At 34.0% G+C, this 25,647-nt stretch overlaps 1 protein-coding gene across 2 annotated transcripts in view; it reads left to right on the top strand.

The window, feature by feature from the left end:
* LOC140438849 (sialin-like) overlaps positions 1 to 25,647 on the top strand; it is a 69,479-nt gene that overhangs the window by 18,791 nt on the left and 25,041 nt on the right. The window contains exons 1-3 of one of the 2 annotated variants that reach the window (XM_072528496.1): positions 4,767 to 4,868; positions 11,624 to 11,808; positions 11,930 to 12,166. In XM_072528496.1, coding sequence (XP_072384597.1) covers positions 4,865 to 4,868; positions 11,624 to 11,808; positions 11,930 to 12,166 — 426 coding nt within the window. In that variant the 5' untranslated portion in view covers positions 4,767 to 4,864. Of the gene's footprint in view, positions 1 to 4,766; positions 4,869 to 11,623; positions 11,809 to 11,929; positions 12,167 to 25,647 lie in introns of those variants that run through there. The other variant, XM_072528492.1, reaches the window with a different exon arrangement.

Here is a 25,647-nt window from a genome sequence, read left to right as displayed (position 1 = left end):
ATATATATATATATATATATATATATCTATATATATATATATATATATATATATATATATATATATATATATATATATATATATATATATATATATATTCGATTGCAACGAAGTGTTCCAACAAGGCGTGTTTAACAACTGACATATTATAGGTCGTGTCTTTTCCCAGTATACAGTCATGTATAGATATGTTTCACGTATTTCCTCTATCCGTGCATAGCTTGTACAGTTTGATCCCATAGCGATGTCTTTCCTTTGTCAGAAAAGGCATCTTTCTTGCCAGAAAACTGTCGAACCCTCCAAGGAACTACGTTTTCGTCAATATCTGTTTTCCAGGTGTATTGAAAAGTGCATTGAAAATTTGAAACAATTTTTTTTAAAAGGTTTTGGTTTTTAAAATTTTGCAGAGACGATTACCTGGTACAGCTTGGTCGTTGTCAATAAAATGCCAGAATCACAATAACATCTTAAAATGGTTTCTGAACATTGTTGATTTTGGAGTAGGAAGTTAAAATAGCTTATGCTTGCTTTAGTAATTAGCTAACCTTGGAACTTTCATCATTACCATCCAACCAATTAGTAAAGTTTGGGTGCCATATAAATTTGATTCGTGAACCATATCGTTTATTATGCCATCTGTTAGAATAGGTTGAAAATAGTCTGAAGGGTCTGCCATAGCCAACATTCCACTCACAGTTACGTCCATTCCGACTTGTACAGAAAAAGTAAATTGTTTATGGTTTCCTACCGTCTCTGTCCATATTAAATTTGATACGTTGCGTGGACTTGGAGATTATTGACTAAAGGATTATTGGGAAAAGGCTTGTTAAATGGAACAATATTAGTCTGTGCATTAATTGGAGGGGTATGAAATGGAGAATAATTGACTGCGGCAGCATTTTGTTGACCATGTTTTTTTCGGGGACGTTTTGTTGATGGCCCAGGAGCATCTTCATAGCTAGTAGAATTATGGGAGTTCAAAATTTCTCCATCAGTGGAATCGTCATAATGTGTCATCAGAGTCATCTATGTCTTCATCGCGCATGCCAAGTTATCCAAAAACTCATGATCCTCGGAGTTCTCGAAGAAATTAGCTAACTCTTCTTCTAATTCGGCTTGTGTTAAGTATCGGCGAGCCATAATTTACGTGTTAAAAATATTCGGAACAAATAATAACCTATAGCCATTCTTCTTTCTTAATTTCCTATGGCGTCGTGCCTTCAGAATCCAGCTAAAACCTAAATAATGTGTACCGGCTGGTCCAATAAGCCGATCTCTCGGCTATATATTAGAAACTATTCATGTTATAACTTTAGGAGAAAAAATTCCTTAGTAAAAGTGTCCAAGAGAAATCGCTGGAAATAACTTTCAAGTTTCTGGGTTAACCGCTAGGGGGCGTAACCTGTGAAGAAAACTTTGAAAACCAGTTTTTTGGGAAATATGCCCAATTACACCAAGTGTTAAATAAGTAAACTAGAAAGAGGCCTAAATTCTGCACAAAGTTGTTCAAGTACTTTTTTTTATTTTTTCAAATAATTGGTGGGGGAGAGTGGGAAAGTATTTGTGGATAAATACCTATAACTTTGGTTTGGATCAACCGATTTTAACAAAATTAGTCTCATTAGAAAGAGTGTGGATAAATTAATTTACATCCACTATAAAATAATTGCATTTAGTTTTAATTGTTATAGGTAGAAGTTACTTTTGAATAGAAAAAATTAAAATTTGTTTTTCTTCAAAATGTTTAACGGAAACACCTATTTATTGTAAATTATAATGGAACTGGATTACATTCATAACAAAATGGCGCAAACCGTATGTTGCTAATACCTTTTGTCAAACTCAAGATATGAATAAAAACGCATAAACATAAGTAAGTATAGTATTGACTCACCCTGTGTTATAAATTAATTAAAAAATAAGTCAGTAGGTACTTTCAAATTTTTTTATAGCAGAAGAATCTTAATGTTGATACCTATTTTGTCCATTGTTATTTCAGATGATTAAAAATAGTTTTTTCGAAAGTAAGTAGGCTACGACAATGAATTTGACGGGGAGTTCATATTGTTTATTTATTGACAGCAGTCAAAATATTGTTAAAAGAAGTGTTATATTATAATTCGAATTGAAGATTGCACTTTTTTCAATAGATATTAATATTGGTAATATTAGTAATTAATTATCAGTACTAATAATTCATGATGGGTATATCAAATGCAGAATTGTATGATATGATTGGAGTTTATTTCGAATGTCACCAAAATGCCGCTATTGCCTTACGTATATATTCTGTAAGATACCCTGACAGAAGACATTATGACAAAGAAGTATTTGAAAGAAAGGCAAGAAGATTAAGAGAAACTGGTAGTTTTCATCGTCCTTGTTGTAAATTCAACAAAATCCACATATAAATAGTCGGCAAATCTCTATAGAATTAAACATACCCCAAAACTACTGTTCTAAGGAGTTTAAAACATCACAGGTTGGTTTTTCATATTATAAAGTGAACGTTTAGGTCAGAAACTTGGAATTCCCTTTAAACTTTAGATTCAACTGTTATTTTAATATTCCGATAAAAACGGCAACATCTTTTATCCTTTTATCCGTTTCTTATAAATACTTATGCACGATTTATCTTGTGAAACAATTGTGGATTTTTCAAGATTTTTTGAGTTTTAGTAAATATAGTGGTTTCTTTTTCAGCAATATTTGTTGTTCTGTTTTTTAGACTGCATCCTTATCATGTAGTTCTCCACCAAGCTTTACATGAGAGAGATTTTGATGCAAGGCTGGATTACTGCAATTGGATGTTAGGTCTGCTAGAAGAACAACCGCATATCATGTCAAAGATTTTGTGGACCGACGAGGCTACGTTTAATAGTGCGGGTGATGTTAATCTGCATAATATGCATTATTGGGCTGAAGAAAATCCGCACTGGATACATGAGGTGCAGGTTCAAGGTAGATGGAGTCTTAATGTTTGGTGTGGTATAGTTAATGGAAAGAACGTAGGTACATATTTCTTTGATAGAACTTTAAATGGCGAAACATATTTGGGTTTTCTGGAAAATCAGTTGCCAGTTTTATTGGAAGATATTTTCTTACAAAGACGAAGAGATATGATATTACAACATGACGGGTGTCCTGGGCACTTTTCCAGACGAGTTCGAGATTATTTGTATGCAAGTTATCCAAATAAATGGATTGGAAGGTTAAGTATATTTTCATGGCAAGCTAGATCTACAGACTTATTATGTCTGGACTTTTATCTGTGAAGAAGATTGATGGACTTAGTGTACCAAACTCGACCAACCACGTGAGACGACATGAAACAGCGCATTATAAACGCAATATATAAACGCAAATAGTATATCAACAGCTGAGATTGAAGCAGCTGTTATGTCTACGCACGAAAGATTAAATCTTTGTGTGGACAACAATTTGAACATTTAAGTTTTAATAATCGAGATATTTGTATGATCTTTCACATATTTAATTTTAAGTTATAATAAAGGGTGAGTTAATACTATACTTACTTATGTTTATGCGTTTTATTCATATCTCGAGTTTGACAAAAGCTATCAACAGGCTGTTTACGCCATTTTGTTACGAATTTAATTCAGTTCCATTATAATTTAAAATAAATAGGTGTTTTCTTTTAACGTTTTGAATAAAAACAAATTTTAATTTTTTCTATTCGAAAGTACCCTCTACCCATGACAATTAAAACTAAATGCAATTGTTTTATGGTAGATGTAAATTAAATTGTCCACACTCTTTCTAATGACACTAATTTCGTTAAAATCGGTTAATCCAAACCAAAGTTATAGGTATTTATCCACAAATACTTTCCCACTCTCCCCTTCCCTTTATTTAAAAGAATAAAAAAAAAGTACCCGAACAACTTTGTGCGGAATTTAGGCCTTTTTCTAGGTTACTTATTTAACACTTGGTATAATTGGGCATATTTCACAAAAAAACTGGTTTTCAAATTTTTCTTCACAGGTTACGCCCCCTAGCGGTTAACCCAGAAACTTGAAAGTTATTTCCAGCGATTTCTCTTGGCCACTTTTACTAAGGAATTTTTTTTCCTAAAGTTATAACATGAATAGTTTCTGATATAGCCGAGAGATCGACTTATTGGACCACCCGGTACATAAATATTACACTCGGCGTACGTTATATTATTAATCGTACTTATGTGAGTGTAACATTAATGTGCACTGCAATAAATTGGGGTTGGAAAGTAAAGGGGTTAAAATAAAATTAAAATAGCAGTTCAAAACCATATTATATATTAGGTCATTTAACAAAATAATATAGTTTTGGCACACGACGAAATAATTTAAAATATTATTGGCGGTGAGAGTGTTAAGAGCAAACTCAACAACAAAACATGAATCTATCTATAAAGATAGATTCAAATAATAATACCTATAAGGGGTATTTAAAATTATTTATTTATACAAATTGCCATTATACATGATATCAATTTGATGTTACATTGTTAATTTTGAAGGTTATATCGATTCAAACAAATTAAGTTATCTACACTGTTTATCTAAAATATGCATAAGATGAGTCATTAACAATGTGTACTGTTTATGGATTATAAAACAAATCGGGCTTATATCTTTTTTACCCAGCAAACGGTATTTTCAGTTTTTATCGCGTCATTACTAACGTGACACATTATAATACATAATAAGAAGACGAATGAAATAATGAAACAATATTTATTTTATGATATACAACAATTTTCGTATGTCAGTGTGACATTATATTTATATGACAAGAATACTTTTATTATACCTTTGACGGTTTTTTAATTTTTCTTTACAAGACATGAATAACCTTTAACCAAATGAGTAAGTTTCGAAGTAGAACTTTTATTATATTTATATCAATCCGTGCAATTTTCGTTTGTATTTTCCTAGCGCTACATTTCGTTTTACAGTTAAACTTCGTCATATGCCCTACATTCTCAAATATATAGCAAAAATTAAGAATTAAAATAGTGTACCAAAAACCACAGGAATAAAGAACTTTCTGGAGCTATGACGAAGTTGCCAGATTAACGCAAATCAGACAAATAACAGATGTAAGTTTTGTTCTTTTTCTTTATGGGAGGTTGGAAATCATCATCGCTATATTAACTTTATTAACCTGATTTCTAAATTCGCTACAGTTCTATGAGTAACTTTTCATTACCAAGAAACTAACAAAAAATTTTAGGGATTCACATTGAAACGTTTGTACGACATTAATTGAGAAAGCCTGTAGCATTTGAAATTTATTGGAATCCCCTCGTATATGTGTTAATTGAAATCCCCTTATATATGCATTATAATAACGAAGAATTTTGTCAATGTTTCTTAGTTCGTATCCTTCAATTTAAAACCCATATAATCTTTCGTTCTTTTTTTAGGTCGCCGTCGTCGATCATGAATCATTTTATTGTTTATTTATATCACAGGCGCAAATTATTCGATATTTCTTTGTTCAAACCGCCCGATATTGCGTTTTTAAATTAATCTACGTCTTAATTTTCGTTGTGTTTTGTTTATGTTTGCGTTTTGCTTATTCTGGTTTATGCCATCAATTTTTTAAGATAATTTCGTCACTCTCGGTAAGGCCGGCCGCTGTTAAAGGCGTGTTTAGTTTTATTGGAGTCCGAATTTTCCTTCAAATTCGTAATGTTTTGTGTTTTTCGCCTTTTTTCATGGGAAAATGTATAGTATAGTAGCAGTTGTATGTGAAGTTAAAATGAGGTTGAAAAGATTGGTCATTGAGAGCAGACGTCGGTGTGTGTGGTTTGAAGAAGCCGGAATTTGTTAAAAAAAAGATTTGTATCTAAGAGATTTGCGGCGTTTCCAACAGATTTGAAAAATACCCACATGGTTCCAGTTTCTTAAAGAAGCAGATTTTCGAAGTTTGTGTCCACTGCCAACTTTTAGCCTCAATTTTGTTTGTCCTTGGTCGTCGTTCCAGCCCATAGATGCAGTTTTTTTGGGTGGCAGTAAATCTCCAGTGTAAGTGAAGTTCCTAACCCCAGAAATTTTAGTGAAACCCAGGTAATTTTTTTTTGTTTGAACTTTTAAAGGAAAAATAAACATTTTCTAATAATAATTGCTTTCATAAAAGTTTAAGAAATTGTAATAACTAAAATTGTAGATTTTAGGGCGAGGCTTAGCTTGCTGTCATTTTAATTGTTCTCAGTTTTAAGATTTAGTATTAACATATGACAGTTAGCACTATTTTTGACATTTGGTAAATACCTAATCATATTTGAGATTTTGTTTTTGTTTTTTAAAGAAGGTTAACCACTATGCATAGTTTCACTTAAAAAGATATTTTGTTTTATTTGTAATAATTTATTTCTGCTACAAATTGTCGCCCATTAACAATTGTAAGTTTTGTAGTATCTCCAACTCCTGGAAATTGTAAACAGATGATACATGTAAGTCTTTTTTGTATTTTTGTATTTTGCAGCTATATATATATAACTGTTTGTGGTGACACAAAAATAAATGTTAAATTTTGTTTTTCAACATTTTGTTTATTTTTTTTAACAAACCCTTTTTTTGAGTTTTTATTTAAAAAAGATATGTTTTTTTCATGTTTAGTAATTATATCTCCAGTTGCAACTAGCTGGTTGTGATAGGTATAATTAGGCACCTCAAGTGGCGCCCTGTATTAAATTTCTTGAGGTGTTTCCGGTTTATTTTCATTCTGTTTGTCCCAAGAGATTTATGACCCTTTATTTCATTTTTCTGTAGTTGCCCCAATCCAAACCCCCTTGTCTTTTACTTATCCACGACCCCAGCTCTCCTACCAAAGCCTGAGTGCCCGTTCGCACAAGTAGCGTTTATTTTGCTTACCCTATCTTCGCCCCAAGAATTTCTATCCCCCATCTTCTACCCCTAATAGTAATACCCCTATGGTAGCAAAATATATTCGTTACAAGCCTATGATACAATATTCTGAAAGATGAAATTAACTACATATTTTATGTATAAGAAAATTGCGAATACTGGTATGTGACAATTGTAACAACTATTGTTGAAATTTATATATTCCATTTGAACATTGAATTGTTGGCTAAAAGGAAAACCAAAATATTCAAACCTTTATTCAACAATTCGTGTATATTAAGAACTAAAGTCAAAAATTCTTCGTATAACTTTATGCTGAAGTTATGCACATTATTTGTGGTTACATTTAGAAAGATATTATATAGAATGGGGAAATAAAAAAAAAAACGTTCGAGACTGTGACAAATCCAGGTATCTGAAAATATTTCTTTATTTATTATAGTCCTATATAAGAAAATCTTAACGTTTGCTGCAGAGATTTCGGCGTTCTTTTTTAATGTTTAACCATTTAGTGTAACAAATGCCTTTTTTGAATTTTTTGCTTACCATTAAAAAGCTTAATATTTAAGGTTAAATTACAAAAACTTCATCTTTTAAAATGTAAAAAAAGCTTTTCTCTTCTTCGCCATTTGTGTTTCTTCTTACCAAGATTTGCTCTGTTTTGTAATATGTCTAATATGTCGCTGTTCCACTCTTTTATTGGTTTGCCTCTTCTGTTCGTTACTATTGGTTTAGCTTTCCACACTCCTTTCACTTACCTATTACTGTCCATTCGTAATATATGACCGAACCATACTATTTTTTTCTTCTTTATTATTTCAAGTAACGGTTTAATTTTAAATCTTATTTCTTCATTTCTGAGTATATCTGTCCTTCTTGTCCTTATCGTTCTTCTTATTTTGTTACTCATTGAAACCCTACGTTTCTGATAGGTTGTTCAATGGTTGCAAATACTAAGGGACATGTACCTACATCAGAAGATCATGAAAAAACATGATAAAATAAAATCTTCTTTGGGATTTTTGGAAATATAAAAAATTAAAAATGTAATTAAAGAAAGCTGCCCTAAAAAACTGGTTACGATGAAAAAACAGAAAGCAAACTATCTAAATATCACTACAATAGTACTGGTGAACAGGAATCTCATGAAACGGGCTGAGCTTCTAGTGCGCAGAGAGAGAAAGTATTTAGCCAGAAAAGGATGAAATTTACCCGAACATTACAATCATTGTACAACTTGATAATCACTCGGTAGATATTAAAAATTTTACAATGTTGTCAATACGTGGATGATCACAGTAATATTGGGTATTTTTAGTTTGATATCTGAAAAAATGAGTTTTAAATAATTTACACAACAATTTAATGATTAAAAGGATAAGGGAATAGGTTTTGGTGAGGTATGATATACAGTGTATCCCTAAAAATTTTATACAAATGAAGAAAAGTTTATCTTACATTTTACAAAAAAAACTTTCCTTGATATAAAGCTCAGCTTAGAAGAAAAACAAAAATAATGAGTTGATTAAAATATAATATTTACCAAACAATAGATAATTATGACATGTTTTTATTATACCTTTTTTATTTTCTATTGTATCATATTTTAAATAACATTTATTTATTTATTTTATTAATGACATTTTAAATATACTTAGTAATTATTTAATTTAGTATGCTATAGCTATACTATATATATTACGTTACATAAAATAAATTAGATCTTTTTACCCATTAGGGGTTAGAGATCCTCGGTATCTGATTCTTCGTCATCAGAAAAATCCCATTCCGAATCACTGTCTCTTTAAGTTATCACAATTTTTTCAGACCAGCTCAATTGGATTAAGATCTGGGTGATAAAGAGGTAATCTTACCATTGTATGTTCATGTTTTATTGCGATCTCGTCTATTACATAACGAACATATGCCGGTTTATGCATTTTTACTAAATCGTACAGTTCCGTCTTTAGCATATTGTTTATTGGAATATTTCTGGCCTCTAACCATTTCTTTATTAATTCTTTTGTTGATGTTGGTGCCTTGTCAACTTGTCTATTGCGATAAGGTGCATTATCTATTACTACAACACTTTGCGGAGGAAGATTGGGTATTAATTTGTTTTCGAAACACTTACAATAATTTTCAAAAGACATATCGTCGTGATAGTCGCCTGTTTTAGTACCAGATTTAAAAATTAAGGCAGCCCCTTGAAGAAAACGGCACTCATCATAAGCATGTACAATAATCAAACGATTTGCTTTTGATGTTGGTTGCTTAATACCTTCATTCGAATCATCACTCCAACACATACCACACGCATATGTTTGCTTGCTTATTTTTTGTTGATCTATAACCACTTTGATTAGATCTTTCATGTCTTTTTCACTTGTTATTTTCATTATCTGCGTCTTTTTTTTTATTTGAATTTATGTTTTATTTTTTTGCTTCGGTTTTTTTTTGGCGAATAATAACATATTATATATGCAAATACGGATATTCCTGCATTCTATTATTCCTATATAGTATTTTTTAAAGGTTTTCTTACATTTTTTCATGATCTCATTTATTACATTATTAAAAAGTACTGGGATTAAACTACCTCCTTGTCTAACTCCTCACGTTTTATCCAATGGTTGCACTAGCCAATTTTTTGTTCTGATTGTATTGTATAAATCTTGTGTATACTTCTTTTGTTACTTTACTTGTGTATTTTTCTCTAAGACTTTTTCAGAATATGGCAGATGAACAACAAGGCTTCAGGAAAAACCGCAGCACAATAGACGTAATTTTTATTATCAGACAAATAATAGAGAAGTCTATTGAATATGGAAAACCAGCATACAAGTGCATTGTAGATTTAAAAAGTGCTTTTGACAGGGTGAAGCGAAATGACATCTTAAATTTATTACATGCTAAACAAATAGACCATCACATAATAAGGACAATTAATGAAATTAACAAGAACAACAAGACCAGAGTTGTAATGCCAACAGGGGAAACAGAATGCATAGAACTAAAAGGAGGAATCCACTATCAAGGAGATTACAAGGAGACCACACGGTATACCACATGGGAGCGCATAAAATCACGATACTATGCTATGCCGATGATGCAGTACTAATTGCTGATAACGGAGATGACCTACAAAGGCGGCTCCACACCTATATGAGAATATCAGTAGAAAAAACTAAATGTATAGTGATTAGTAAAGAGCCGCGTAGATGCAAACTAGAAATAGACGGCAAAATTGTAGAACAAGTAATGAAATTTAATTACCTAGGAGTAGAGATCACTAGTGACAGGGATATAAGAACAAAGACCACAAGGCAAGCATCAAAAGCGGCAAGAATAAGTGGTTGCCTCCGAGAAACCATATGGAGAAACAAATATCTAACCACGGAAAGCAAAATGAAAGTATACAAGACAACAATAAGACCAATCCTAACATATATGCTGCGGAGACAAGGACCGATACAAGAAAGACGAAACAACAAATCAACAATATCGAAATGAAAGTATTAAGATCAACAGCGGGCATACCAGTAAGAGACAGACAAACCAACAGAAGTATACGCGAACAATGCAAAATTCAAAATATTAACAGGTGGATAAAAACAAGAAAAAAAATTGGAACGAACATGTAAACCGATTGGAACCAGATAGATTAGCGAACATCTGTAAAAACAACAAGCCGCATAGCAGAAGACCCGTTGGAAGGCCGCCAAAAAGGAGGAAAGATAATGTACAGTCAACAACGACTGAAACAAAATAAGAGGCAGACTAACAGGAGTAATCCTAGTCGCGCGAAGAAGAAGAAGAAGACTTTTTGTGTTACTTGTTGCATAGTGAATATATTGTCTTTTATGTTGTCCTTTTCTGAATCCGCTTTGCACGTACTCTAGTTTATATTTTATTTCTATCCTGATTTTTCTTTTTTATTATTATTTCTTATAGTTTTGCTATACACATAATAGGTATGTGAATCTATAGTTCTGTCAGTATATTGTGTTTCTCTTCTTGTGCACGAGTACAATGATTGCATTTGACCATTCTGTATGCAATATTTTTTCCTTTTATTAGATTTAGGATGTATAATAATATATTTTCTTTGCTTTTGCTTCTATATATTTTACCATTTCTGGACTAACTTCAGTGCTCTCAGGACCTTTCCCAGACTTTATATTTCCTATTGCTTTCTCTAGTTCTTTTTCCTGTATAGCTCATGTTTTTTTAGTGTTTTCCTTTGCTTTTCAATTAGGTTATTTTTATCTTCCTTTTCTTTTCCTTGCTCTTCGTTCAACCGTTGTTCAAGATGTTCTTTCCATATTTCAATTATATTCTAGTAAACGCTTAATACTGTTCTCTCATTCTTTGTTTTAGCTTATTTTTTTATGCTTCGTAGGTTTTTCAGTGTTCTATAAAACAATTTCACATTTTATTTACTGTTTTTTTTCCATTGTTTCTTCGAACTTGTCCAAGCTTTTCTTTTTTCATTTTTGATTATTTCTTTAACTTTTATTCTCTGTATTTCGTATCTTTTATATTCTAGTTGCATGTTATAATATATCTTGAATGTATTCTTTCCATAGTTTCTTTTATTTTTATTTTTATTTTTACCTCCTTATTCCACCATCGCTGCCCATTTCTCTTTCCTATTATATATACTCTACACTATATCTAATGTATGTCTATAATTATTATTAATTATTTAACATTAATGCATTATTAATTTTGATTTTTATTTATAGAAATACCAATAAGATTTTGGATAGCATGTATGGTATTCCTAACAACATTTACCTGCTATACCACCAGGGTAAATTTGTCAGTAAGCATAGTGTCGATGACCAAAGGAAAAACCAAAGGAATACCCTATTGCAAACTAAAAGAAGGTACAGGAAATAGCGGGGATTCATCACATGAATTACCTGATGTAAGTATGATTCTATAAATGTCATCAAAACAGTACCCTTTTTGTTAAATGTTGATATATTAGACAAAATAGGACTTGCTTGAAATAAAAAAACTTCTTTTACAATTTTTTTTATTTTTAGTATGGACCTAGATACGACTGGGATGAAAGAGTTCAAGGAACACTTCTGGGAGCTTACTTCTACGGCTACATTATCACCAACCTGTTTGCTGGATTGATAGCTGAATATTTTGGCCCTCTAAAAGTTATTTTGTTAGTCCATGTAGTAGCTACAGTAATGAATACTCTTAGCGTTTTTGCGGCTGGCTGGCATTGGGGCGTTCTCTTCTTCTGTCGATTGGTACTAGGAATGGGCGGGGTAAGTTAGAAACTAAGTTTTACTGTCTTGTTGTCACGAAGATGATGCGATTCTCTTATTTCAACGTAAATTAAGCATTGTCTCCGTATTATTTATGGAGGTCAAAGTCAAAGGTCAGTATAATAGTTTAGTTGAGTGTGATTTACGTTGTTTGCGTATTGTTGTGTAAGTTGCAACTAAGTAGTTTGTAATACACCTTAATATTTAACATACTGGTAGTTATTATCTAACATATAGCGGTATGGAAGCAGTTAAGCAGAAAAAGACGTTACTTAAAACAAATAATTCACTGAAAACTTAGTGATGGCAAAAATTAAGAAATTTTCAGATTCCTAATATCAAATGATATTGAGAGAAAACTGTTGTAAAATCGATAGGAGTAAAATTCAGAACCACGTATTGATAGTAAACTTTATCCTGGTCAAATAGTAATAGTAGTTTAAATAAAATTGGGACGGGATGGGTTAGATGACTTCTTAAGATTCGTCTTAAGAAGATCGACTTAGTTCACGTCGGCAAAAAGGAACAAAATATTATATTCAGTGAAAAAGAGAGAAACCACGGATGGCACCTTATGTTAGTATATGAAATTAATAATTAATTACTTTTTGATAACTACCGCAGTAAGACATGCCTCTTCAAGATCAGGGTTTAGGTTAGTTTTGTAGACCAGTGTTGTCGGTAAAAATTTTACTCATCATCATCATCATATAACGGGGGTCCTACGGCGATTGCCCTTCCTGCATTTCAGCCTCCATCTTTTCCTATCTCTCCAATCTCCCTCTTCTAAGCCTCTAGATTGCATTGTTTTTGTAATTTCTCTTCTCCAGGAATTTGGTGGTCTTCCCCTTTTTCTTCTTTCTGGCGGAACATACATTTCTTTGGCCACCGCCCCTCCTCCATTCTCATCACGTGACCATACCATTGTAATTGCCTTCCTTATATTCTATCTGAAAGAGTATCTCTAATTCCTGTACGGTTTCGTATTTCCTCATTCCTGATTCTTTCCATTCTTGATACTCGACATGACCTTCTAAGATAATCCATTTCCACAACGTCTACTTTATCTCGTTCATTCTTTGTCATCGTCCAACATTCGGCACCATATGTGGTAATTGGTTCTACAATTGCTCTGTATACGCGAAGTTTGGTATGCATCTTTATTTTATTAGACCACAGTAATGAATTCAGTATTCGGATGCATTTTTTCTCTTGGGTTATTCGGTTTTGTACATCTATCTTAACTCTGCCATCTGCTGATATGATGCTTTCTAGATATTTATACTGGTTGCAGCCTTTTATGACTGCGTTTTCAAGCCTCAGATCTGGTATTTCCTCCAATTTTTAAATATTCTGTTTTGCTTATGTTTACAGTAAGCCCCCATTTGGCATATTCCTTAAATAATTTTCAATTCATATAATTTATATCTTCCTCATCGGTTGCAACCACCACCTGATCATCTGCAAACAACAATGTATACAGAGTTTCTTGTCCCACTTCGATGCCCATAAATCTACATTTATTTCTCCAATTCCTCAATGCTTCTTGGACGTATATTTTAAAGAGTGTCGGTGACAAACAGCATTCTTGCTTTAGGCCTTTAGTGACTTTAAATTCATTTGAGGTTCTGGTTCCAATTTTTACACAACTAACTGCATTTTCGTACAATTTATATATCGCTCGGATATACCTCGAATCCAATCCGGACCTTTCGAGGACCTCAAACATTTTCTTTAACGGGACACTATCATATGCTTTCTCAAGGTCTATAAATACCAAATGGGTCTCTCTACTTCTTTCGACACGCTTTTCAATTATTTGTCGTAGGATAAATATATTATCAAGGCAGGATCTCCTGGTGCGAAAGCCGCTTTGTTCTTCAATATCTTGTATCTGTCTTTCAACCTTCTTCTTTAATATTCTGCCGTACAACCGGCCCACAGAGCTCGTCACACTAATACCTCTATAATTGGAACAGTCTCTTTTATTCCCTCTCTTATATATGGAACTTATATAAGATTTATTCCAATCTTTAGGAATTTCCTGGTCTCCACACATACATTTATTGAAAAGGTCTACTATTAATTCTAAAAGTGCAGTCGGCCCATATTTAACCAGCTCTATGGGAATGTCTCCAGGCCCTGCGGCTGTTCCGTTTTTAACCTCTTTTAAGGTTTCCGTCAATTCAGATAATGTTATTATAGGGATTTCCTGTCTTTCGTCTCTGTTGTCTATTAATTCCCTTATCTTTTATCATCTGTACCCTACTCTATCCTCTTTCAGCAGTTTCGTATAATATTCTTCCCATTCATGTAACTTTATGAGAGAAATGTTGTCTTCATTTTTCGCATTTTTCCTAAACTGCTTTAATAGTTTCCAAGCTTGTGCCACTTTTGTTTCACCCATAAATCTGTCCAGTTCATCACACTTAGCCTCCCAGTTTATATTTTTCGCCTTATCTACGTCTTTTTTAACTTCTCTATTCCATTTAGCGTATATTTCTCTGTCTTGAGGATCTTTGGATTGAAGCCATATGTGATATGCTTGTTTTTTCTTGAGAACTTTCTCTTCTAGTTCCGTTGACAACCATTCAGGTTTTCCTTTTTTCCGATTTTCAACTTTTCCCAGTGCTTCATTTGCCGCTTCATGAATATATTTTTTAATTACCTCATACAGACTTTCAGGGTCTAAGTCCTTTGTTTCTATATTTTTTATTTTCTGAGCTATTCTAATTTTATATAAGAACTTTGTCGAATCTTGTTTAAAGCTTTCCAGGTTATATTTTATGTTTTCTATGGTTGTTCTTATGTCTGTTACTTCATCATTTTTGTGACTTAATTGTTATCTCATAAATGTCACCATTACTTTTGCAATAATCATATGGTGGTCACTTCCACATTCTGGCCCTCTAAACACCTTCACGTCCTTCGTTTTTAGTTTAGAATCTTTACGCTGAATGAAATAGTCAATTATTGATTTTAAATTCCTGGTAGGCTGCGTCCATGTAAATTTGTGTATATTCTTATGAGGGAAGAAACCATTTAATATTTTCAAAGAATGTGCCTCTCAAAAATCTATTAATCTTTGACCATTGTCGTTCAGAATGTCTTCTCCATATCTCCCTATTATTTCACTGTTGGATCTCTTTCGAGTTCTTGCATTAAGATCACCTAAAATCCAAATTTCTTTCTTCTTATTAATTGTGGCTAGAACAGTTGTAAACTTGTTAAAGTACTCTTCCTTGCTGTCAACCCTTGAGTCATCCGTCGGTGCATATGTTCCAATTACCACTATTTCATGGCCATTTATCTTAATTTCCATGAGAATAATTCTTTCATCTATTTCTTGCCATGATTTAATATTTTTTTTCAGTTTCTAATGTATTGCTATAGACACTCCCCTTTTAGCTTGTTCGCTCTTTTCTACGCCACTATAGAAATGCAGGTATTCGTTTATCTTTTCATTTCCTCTTTCTTTTTTCTTTACTTCAGTTAATACACAGATGTCTAGTTTCATTTTACTCAGTTCACGGAAGACCTCCTCCTGTTTTGTCCTTATTCCTTGTATGTTTCAAGCACCCAAATTCATAATTAATTTTCTTTGCGAATTTCGTTTATAGTTTATTACGTCCGAATTCCAAGGCTTTTTGCTGAAATTTTTAACCTTTGATAATTTTTTCCGAGTATCGAGGAGTTGGCCCGATGCCTCAACCCCCAACTTGGAGTACCAGGGTGTTAAATCAGAGTATCCTTCTCTTAGATCAGTTGCCTTCTATACGGCTTAGGAGTCCTATCTACCCCACCTGTTGGTCCGCGGGTGGTATTTTATTTCCCACCTATCCGCCGGCCTAGCTGCAAACAGGCCGTTGAGGGCATTCCCGTATCCGCCACCTGGGGCGCGCTCTCTAGGGTTACAGGTTCCCCCGAGAAAAAAAACAATTTACTAAGTTGGGTAATTTATACAATGATAAAAATTCTAACACAACTTCGTTAGACCACTCCATGGTAAAATTAGCACAACACTGACCGTACCTCCTCTAGCCGCGTCCGAAACGTTGGATATGCTGTGCATAAGCTTTCGATTATCTTTGGACTGTGTCGATTTACCGACAAATAAGGGAACATCACGCGCAAGCCATAAATACACAGTTTTGTACTATTTAAACGATCGTAAACCACAAATATTAAGAAAAAACGGTATTACACGGTGTGTTGGTTTCCGTCTTTATATTTTGTCTTTTTCTATTACGGATTTTCTGTTTTTCTTCGTGGATGAAGAACGCCTCTCCACATTCTGTCAGAATGCTCCTTAAAACTGTCTATTTATATCCAGCGCCGCTAGTTCCGCCGTTTGTCAAAAAATTAACACAGTTCAAAGGGAATTGGAAGCTGATTTATAGCACGTACTTACCCCATCAAACTTTCGAACGTTACTAGAGACAGGACGGCCAGTGTCATGGTAATTTTATTATGGAGTGATCTAACTAAGTTGTGTTTGAATTTTTAATATTGTATAAATTACCCAACTTACTAAAAATTTTACCGAAAACACTGGTGGACAAAATCCTGATCTCTAGAGGAAACGCTTCATAGGGGAATTTAACAAAACGTAAATATTTATCAAGTTCAGACTAATATAGAAACAATCGTGATCTCTTTTCTTTCCACTGTATATATTTTCTATTTATATTTGCCGACGTGAACTAGCGAAGAGTCCCATTTTACGAGTTACTGTGATACTGACTTTAAGGAGCGTTCTTACAGAACATGAAGTGGTATTCTTATTGACGAAGATAAATAAAAAATACGTAATATAAAAAGACAAAATATAAAGACGGAAACCAACATACCGTAGAATACCGTTTTTCTTCTCAATATTTGTGGTTTGCGATCCCTTAAATAGGACAAAACTATGTATTTATGACTCGCAGATGATGTCACCTTGTTTGTCGGTAAATGCACAGTTCAAAGACAATCGGAAGCTGATGCATTGCATACCCAACCTTTTGGACGTGGCTAGAAGAAGTACAGTCAGTGTCGTGGTAATTTTACTATGGACTAGTCCAACGAAGTTGTGTTGGAACTTTTATCATTATATAAATTACTCAACTTAGTAAAATTTTTACCGGCAACACTGGTGAACAAAACTAACCTAAACCTTAATCTCAGCGGGATACATTTATTGCGGTAGTTAATAAAAAGTAAATATTTATCAATTTCACACTAATATGAGGTGCCATCTGTGGTCTCTCTCTTTTTCAATAAATATATGTTTAGATGAAGTTAAATGTGTCGATAGCAATTAAAGTAAATTGTATACTCACGCTTAATCAAGCCATTAAGAGCGATGCTGGGAATATTTATATTCCACTAAGCATCAACAATTTACCCATGTAAATTACTATCTTTCTTGTACTCATTGCGTCGAGTAAGGACGATAAATATGCGAAAATGGTTGCGTTTCGATTTAATTTGAGCTTCTTACCACTCCCTGACACGTGTTTCTGGGTCTTTCCGTCATCAGAGAGAGCTTGTAAGAAAACTCAAACTAAACCAAAACGCACCGGCTACTCGGCAATTATAGGCAAAATAATTACCAGAGTATGCTACTAGAGACATCTAGTGATGAAAGATGAAGTTAAATGTGTCGATAGCAATTAAAGTAAATTGTATACTCACGCTTAATCAAGCCATTAAGAGCGATGCTGGGAATATTTATATTCCACTAAGCATCAACAATTTACCCATGTAAATTACTATCTTTCTTGTACTCATTGCGTCGAGTAAGGACGATAAATATGCGAAAATGGTTGCGTTTCGATTTAATTTGAGCTTCTTACCACTCCCTGACACGTGTTTCTGGGTCTTCCCGTCATCAGAGAGAGCTTGTAAGAAAACTCAAACTAAACCAAAACGCACCGGCTACTCGGCAATTATAGACAAAATAATTACCAGAGTATGCTACTAGAGACATCTAGTGATGAAAGATGAAGTTAAATGTGTCGATAGCAATTAAAGTAAATTGTATACTCACGCTTAATCAAGCCATTAAGAGCGATGCTGGGAATATTTATATTCCACTAAGCATAAACAATTTACCCATGTAAATTACTATCTTTCTTGTACTCATTGCGTCGAGTAAGGACGATAAATATGCGAAAATGGTTGCGTTTCGATTTAATTTGAGCTTCTTACCACTCCCTGACACGTGTTTCTGGGTCTTCCCGTCATCAGAGAGAGCTTGTAAGAAAACTCAAACTAAACATTATATAAAAATAAAAATAAAAATAAAAATAAAAACGTTTATTGCCATTATTAGTCTACATTTCAAATTGTTTATATTTCATTTTCTTCTTCACGACGTCCCGCTCTTGCACCGCCTGATATTGGTCATTTTTTCTCTCGGATTCCTGGACTTCTGCTGGTTGCATCCTGGCGTCTTCTTCTGTAGGTACTTTTTGTGGCATCGTACCTACTTTCCTGGTTGGCTGTTCTTCGGCAACCATCCGGCTAGACCCTGATCAGGTGGTCGATCAGCTTATGGGTGCTTCTGTATATCCTCTGGTTCCTGTTTTTCTCGAGGATGTCCCTGGTCTTTCGGAGTCTTCTTGTGGCCTGGTGGAAGAAGTATCTTGTCCTTTTCTCAGCCACCTCCCTCAGTGGTGTGTACTGGAGCCTTTCTTTGATAGTTGCATTGGATATTCTTTCTTCCCATGTTGATCCGTCTATGATTCGGTAGCATGATGTCTCTGTGGCTTCAAGTCTCCTCCAGTTGGTCTCCGCTATTGAACTCCAAACTGGGACTGCATATAGTATCACCGATCTAACGTAGGCCTGGTACAACTGGATCTTCTTGGCCTTCGTTAGTGGACTGGTCCTGAAAATATAGGGGAGTATTAGTTTTTTAGCAGCATTAGCTTTTACCTTTGTTTTTTGTGTATGCAACCGGAAGTTGAGTTTTCTGTCGAGGTGAACTCCTAGGTATTTGACTGCGTCTCCTGCTTGGATCCTGTTTCCTCCTACTGTGATTTCGTGTACTGGTGGGTTATGTTCTTGAGTGAAAATGATGAATTGAGTCTTCTCTGCGTTGATTTTTATCTTCCATTTGTCTGTGAACTCCGTGATTTTTCCAAGGTGGTTTTCCATATTTCTGATTATTCTTCTGTCATCTTTTCCGGTTGCATACACTGCTGTATCGTCTGCGTAAAGTGCTGTTGAGGTTTTTGGATCATTTGGTAGATCTGAAACAAAAATATTGTATAAGATGGGTGAGAGAATACTGCCCTGAGGCATCCCTTCCTGGATTTCTTGTATCGTTGACATCTTTTGGTCAGCTGAAACTTGAAAAGTTCTATTAGATAAATACATATCACAAATATTGATTAAGTAATGAGGAAGACCAGCTTTGTCCATCTTGAAGATTAGTGCCTTTTTCCAAACCGTATCGTATGCTTTTTCTATATCCAGTATAGCTAATCCTGTCCTTTGTTTTCTGTTGAATCTTATCTTCGTATCGCTGATAATTCTTGCTAGCTGAAGTTCGCAATTCCTTCCTTTTCTGAATCCGAATTGTTCTTCTTGTATAATTCTTCTTCTTTCTGCATGTTTCGCCAGTCTTTTGTAAATGATTTTTTCTAGTATTTTTCCTATTGTTTCGAGGAGAGATATTGGCCTGTAACTTTCTGGTCTTCTTCCATCCTTCCTAGGTTTTAGTAGTGGGATAATCTTGGCGTGTTTCCAGTTGTTAGGGAAATGTCCTTTTTCTAGGCAGAATTTGAAGATATAGTACAGTTGTACTATAATCTTCTTTGGTAGTTCCTTGAGGGTGATGTTGTGAATTCCTTCAGGACCTGGTGCTCTGCTTCCTTTAAGTTTCCTGATGATTTTGGAAACTTCGTTAGGGCTGGTGTAGTCTTCTTCTTCTATTAGGAATTCATTTCTTCTTTTGATCCTGTTGTATTCATTGTTGACTTCTTCTCTTGTTCTTGCGTCTGACATGTCCTGATTCTGCCTATGTGTAGCTGCCATTTTTCTTGCTATTGCATCCACTTTTTCTTGGGTTTCAAAGTGTATTCCGTCGTTGTCTATAATTTGTGGCATCTTTTGTTTTCCTCTTCTCTTGGCTTTCAGCATCTTCCATATATTTCCTTGATTTTCTTCAGCTTTTCTAATGTTGTTGTGCCATTGGTTTTCTGTAAGACTTCTTAGTCTTACCCTTATTTCTTCAGATAGTGTATCTCCGTATTCCTTGTATTCCTGTCTTCTTGTTCTCTGGAATGCTTTTCTGGCCTTATTTCTGTCCTTTATTAGGTCCTGTAGTTCGGTTGGGATGATGAGTCCTTTGTTGTTCGTCATAGATTTTGGTATGTTGTCTTCCATGGCTTGTTGAATTTTTCTTGTTATCTCTTCAATTTTTCTTTCGACTTCTTCTGTAGATTGGAATTCCCTCTTCATCTCGATTTGGTTGAGTTGTCTTCTGTAGTTTGGCCAATTTGCATCCTTCCAACGCCATCTTTCGACTGGTTCTATAGTGGGAAGATCTACTCTGGATGTCATCCGTCCTGTAACTGGTTTGTGATCCGAACTGCATTCGAAGTTGGTCCTGACATCTTCCATAATAACTTCTTTAGTGATGAAAAAGTCCAACGTTGAGTTGTTTTGTCCTCTAATAGGGTTGATTCTTGTCGGTTCGTCTGGTGCGAATAACATCTTGTTTCTGTCTTCACAGTACCTTAGTATTATTGTTCCATGTCTTGTATCCGAGTTGCATCCCCATGATGTATGTTGAGCGTTGAAATCTCCGGCTAGCACTACGGTTGTTGCTGAGTTAAGCATGGTATCTAATTCTTCAAGAGCTGGATTTTCTCCCTTCTTCCTGTAAATAGAAAAAATATTAGTAGTACCTACTTTAATACCTACATTTTCAAATTGATTAGTTTCTAATACAACCTGATTCCATTCTATGTCAAACTAAACCAAAACGCACCGGCTACTCGGCAATTATAGACAAAATAATTACCAGAGTATGCTACTAGAGACATCTAGTGATGAAAGATGAAGTTAAATGTGTCGATAGCAATTAAAGTAAATTGTATACTCACGCTTAATCAAGCCATTAAGAGCGATGCTGGGAATATTTATATTCCACTAAGCATCAACAATTTACCCATGTAAATTACTATCTTTCTTGTACTCATTGCGTCGAGTAAGGACGATAAATATGCGAAAATGGTTGCGTTTCGATTTAATTTGAGCTTCTTACCACTCCCTGACACGTGTTTCTGGGTCTTCCCGTCATCAGAGAGAGCTTGTAAGAAAACTCAAACTAAACCAAAACGCACCGGCTACTCGGCAATTATAGACAAAATAATTACCAGAGTATGCTACTAGAGACATCTAGTGATGAAAGATGAAGTTAAATGTGTCGATAGCAATTAAAGTAAATTGTATACTCACGCTTAATCAAGCCATTAAGAGCGATACTGGGAATATTTATATTCCACTAAGCATCAACAATTTACCCATGTAAATTACTATCTTTCTTGTACTCATTGCGTCGAGTAAGGACGATAAATATGCGAAATACGCAATGAGTACAAGAAAGATAGTAATTTACATGGGTAAATTGTTAATGCTTAGTGGAATATAAATATTCCCAGCATCGCTCTTAATGGCTTGATTATGCGTGAGTATACAATTTACTTTAATTGCTATCGATACATTTAACTTCATCTTTCATCACTAGATGTCTCTAGTAGCATACTCTGGTAATTATTTTGTCTATAATTGCCGAGTAGCCGGTGCGTTTTGGTTTAGTTTGAGTTTTCTTACAAGCTCTCTCTGATGACGGGAAGACCCAGAAACACGTGTCAGGGAGTGGTAAGAAGCTCAAATTAAATCGAAACGCAACCATTTTCGCATATTTATCGTCCTTACTCGACGCAATGAGTACAAGAAAGATAGTAATTTACATGGGTAAATTGTTGATGCTTAGTGGAATATAAATATTCCCAGCATCGCTCTTAATGGCTTGATAAAGCGTGAGTATACAATTTACTTTAATTGCTATCGACACATTTAACTTCATCTTTCATCACTAGATGTCTCTAGTAGCATACTCTGGTAATTATTTTGTCTATAATTGCCGAGTAGCCGGTGCGTTTTGGTTTAGTTTGAGTTTTCTTACAAGCTCTCTCTGATGACGGGAAGACCCAGAAACACGTGTCAGGGAGTGGTAAGAAGCTCAAATTAAATCGAAACGCAACCATTTTCGCATATTTATCGTCCTTACTCGACGCAATGAGTACAAGAAAGATAGTAATTTACATGGGTAAATTGTTGATGCTTAGTGGAATATAAATATTCCCAGCATCGCTCTTAATGGCTTGATTAAGCGTGAGTATACAATTTACTTTAATTGCTATCGACACATTTAACTTCATCTTTCATCACTAGATGTCTCTAGTAGCATACTCTGGTAATTATTTTGCCTATAATTGCCGAGTAGCCGGTGCGTTTTGGTTTAGTTTGAGTTTTCTTACAAGCTCTCTCTGATGACGGGAAGACCCAGAAACACGTGTCAGGGAGTGGTAAGAAGCTCAAATTAAATCGAAACGCAACCATTTTCGCATATTTATCGTCCTTACTCGACGCAATGAGTACAAGAAAGATAGTAATTTACATGGGTAAATTGTTGATGCTTAGTGGAATATAAATATTCCCAGCATCGCTCTTAATGGCTTGATTAAGCGTGAGTATACAATTTACTTTAATTGCTATCGACACATTTAACTTCATCTTTCATCACTAGATGTCTCTAGTAGCATACTCTGGTAATTATTTTGTCTATAATTGCCGAGTAGCCGGTGCGTTTTGGTTTAGTTTGAGTTTTCTTACAAGCTCTCTCTGATGACGGGAAGACCCAGAAACACGTGTCAGGGAGTGGTAAGAAGCTCAAATTAAATCGAAACGCAACCATTTTCGCATAAATATATGTTTGACTACGTGAACTAGCGATGGGCACCATTCCACAAGCTGTCTGATTCTGGCTTTACATTGCTAAGCAAATTTTATAGATATTAAACCTGTGGTCAGTAAAAATACATAGTAAATAGAGGGGTATACGTATGGCCAGATATATAGGATGTAGCGACACTACAATCAAAATGGGAGATTTGGTAGTTATAAAAACAAAATTTAACGAAGACAATTGTAAGATTTAATTAACGAAAAGAAAAAGTTACTAGTAGTTGTCACTATGTAAGTACCATTTTTAGCTAAATGATTTTGTGTATATGTAAGTAAGTAAGTAATTGTGTGATACACACGTCTACTTTTAATAGGTCTCTGATACGATCATTTGTTATTCGTTCTCTCTTGTACTTCCCTGCAGATCTTATCCAAAAGTCAATTTCTGTGGCTTTTAGCATTTGTTCTGCTCTAGCTTGTATTTGCCAGACTTCACTGCATTAAACTATAATGCTCCGGATTATGGTATTATATATTTTTTGTTTATTAGCTTTTGATATCGTCTGCTCCAAAGGACTCGATGTTTAGTATCGATATTTCTCTCCTACCTTTTATGTTTCTGTATCATATTGTGCATCCATGGTGCCATCATTCATATTAAAAGCCTAGATATTTATAGTTTTTCCACGGTATGATGTGTTTCCCACTTTGTAATATTAAGTCCCGTTATGTCCCGCATTCATCATATTTGCATATTTTTTTTTATATACGTTTACTTCTAGTCTTTATTTACTCTATTCTTCTATCAGTTTCCTTTTAGTGTATTCCAGATCGTCGTGGTGCTATGCCATCACTATCTAATCATCTGCGAAGCTCAGTGTGTACATATATAGTTTTATTGTTATTTAGTGAAATGCCCATTCCTTCACATTTACTTTTCCATACCTTCAATCTTTGTTCAACTTATATTTTAAAAAGCGTTGGTGAGACGCAATGACTCTGTTTTAGGCTCTTGGTTACTTTGATATTTTCTAAGAGTTTATTGTCTATTTTTACTTGAGCCTGTGTGTTCATTTAATTGCCTTAATAATGTTTATGTTAATATTACTTAATTCTGTGGCATCCCAGAGTTGTTAAGAATGACTTATGCTTTTTTGAGGTAGACGTTTGGTAAATATACCTCTATAAAAATAAATATCATTTTGTAGTATTTTGGACCCATTTAGAGAGATGAATTCCATTCGAGGTATAAAGTCGTCCTTATTGACATGCATTAATATTATTTATACGGAAGTGGTAACTTTAAATTTTTCATGGGATATAAAAACCATCTCCCTACACAGTTGGGGTACAAAAATCAGACAATAAAAATGTTGATACTGGGTTAGAAGGTAATACTGACGACAACAATACTTTGCCATTTGCCATTTACGATTGCCATTGCAATTTGCCATTTGTTACACTATGGAAAAACTTGGAACTTCCCATCAATAGTCAGATTAAAGATCAACAACTTGCTATCGTTATTGCCGGTGCAATAGTACATGCCACGCATAAAAATTAGCAGAGTTGAAAGTGTACTAGAAGGTCGCTGAAAAGGCAGACCAAACAAAAATATTGAACATATCTATCGCTCAATTTTTAGTTGCATAAACCTGCGAAAGTGTTAGAATGAAGATACCAGAGGTAGATCGAGCTTAAGTAGGCAATATCTACTTTAGCTCGATCTACCTCTGTCTATCCGAAATATAATAGTTGTTGTTTGTCTTAAAAATAAAACCTTAATGAGCTAGACTCTGAGCTAAAACAATGTATTTCAAGTCGGTTAATCACATTTCAAACCACTCATATAAAAAACGCATTCTTTGCAATGTCATAAAAGACGACCTTGCAAAAACAAATAATCTTTATGGTCTAAATTTATATTTTAAATTAACTTTTGTTTATGATTCGCATTTAAAGTTTGTTTAATTTTATAAAAACAGTTTACTATTTTCCTTTTGGTATTTTTAAACAAACATACTGCAAACTATGCTAATGATGTCAAATATTTTATTAGCATTCACAAAAGCATTGCAATATTTTTCTTTTTCACGTCACAAAGATACTTATTTTTAATTATTTTACTTATACTCCTACATTTTTTATATTACGTACATTTACCTATACTTTATGTAAAATTTCAGTTGATAAAAGTTGATAATCTATTGCAACTATCAACTAACTCCTTTTTTAAAACTTTTAAAACCAAGTTTTCCTGTGTAGATAAAATTAAAAGGATCTAGAATTCGTTAATGCACGCTTTAAGGCGGGTTGACACGATCCAAGAATGCTTTAATTCCAACTTGGACCAAGTGGACTTGTACAAGTGTACATGCAACAAGATGGTTGCCACGGTTAAATGACTTGGATGTCAAATACCATTGTAAAGATAGCGGAAGTGATTGTGGAAGGTGTTCTAGTGGTTGCTAATATGTTCATACATGAGCTTGAAACCCAGAAAAAAAGGATAA

The sequence above is a fragment of the Diabrotica undecimpunctata genome, chromosome 1 (genome assembly GCF_040954645.1).
Source record: "Diabrotica undecimpunctata isolate CICGRU chromosome 1, icDiaUnde3, whole genome shotgun sequence".
NCBI classification, from domain to species: Eukaryota; Metazoa; Arthropoda; class Insecta; order Coleoptera; family Chrysomelidae; genus Diabrotica; species Diabrotica undecimpunctata.
Note: the sequence above shows the minus strand (reverse complement) of the source record. Positions and strands in the feature narration are given on the sequence as shown.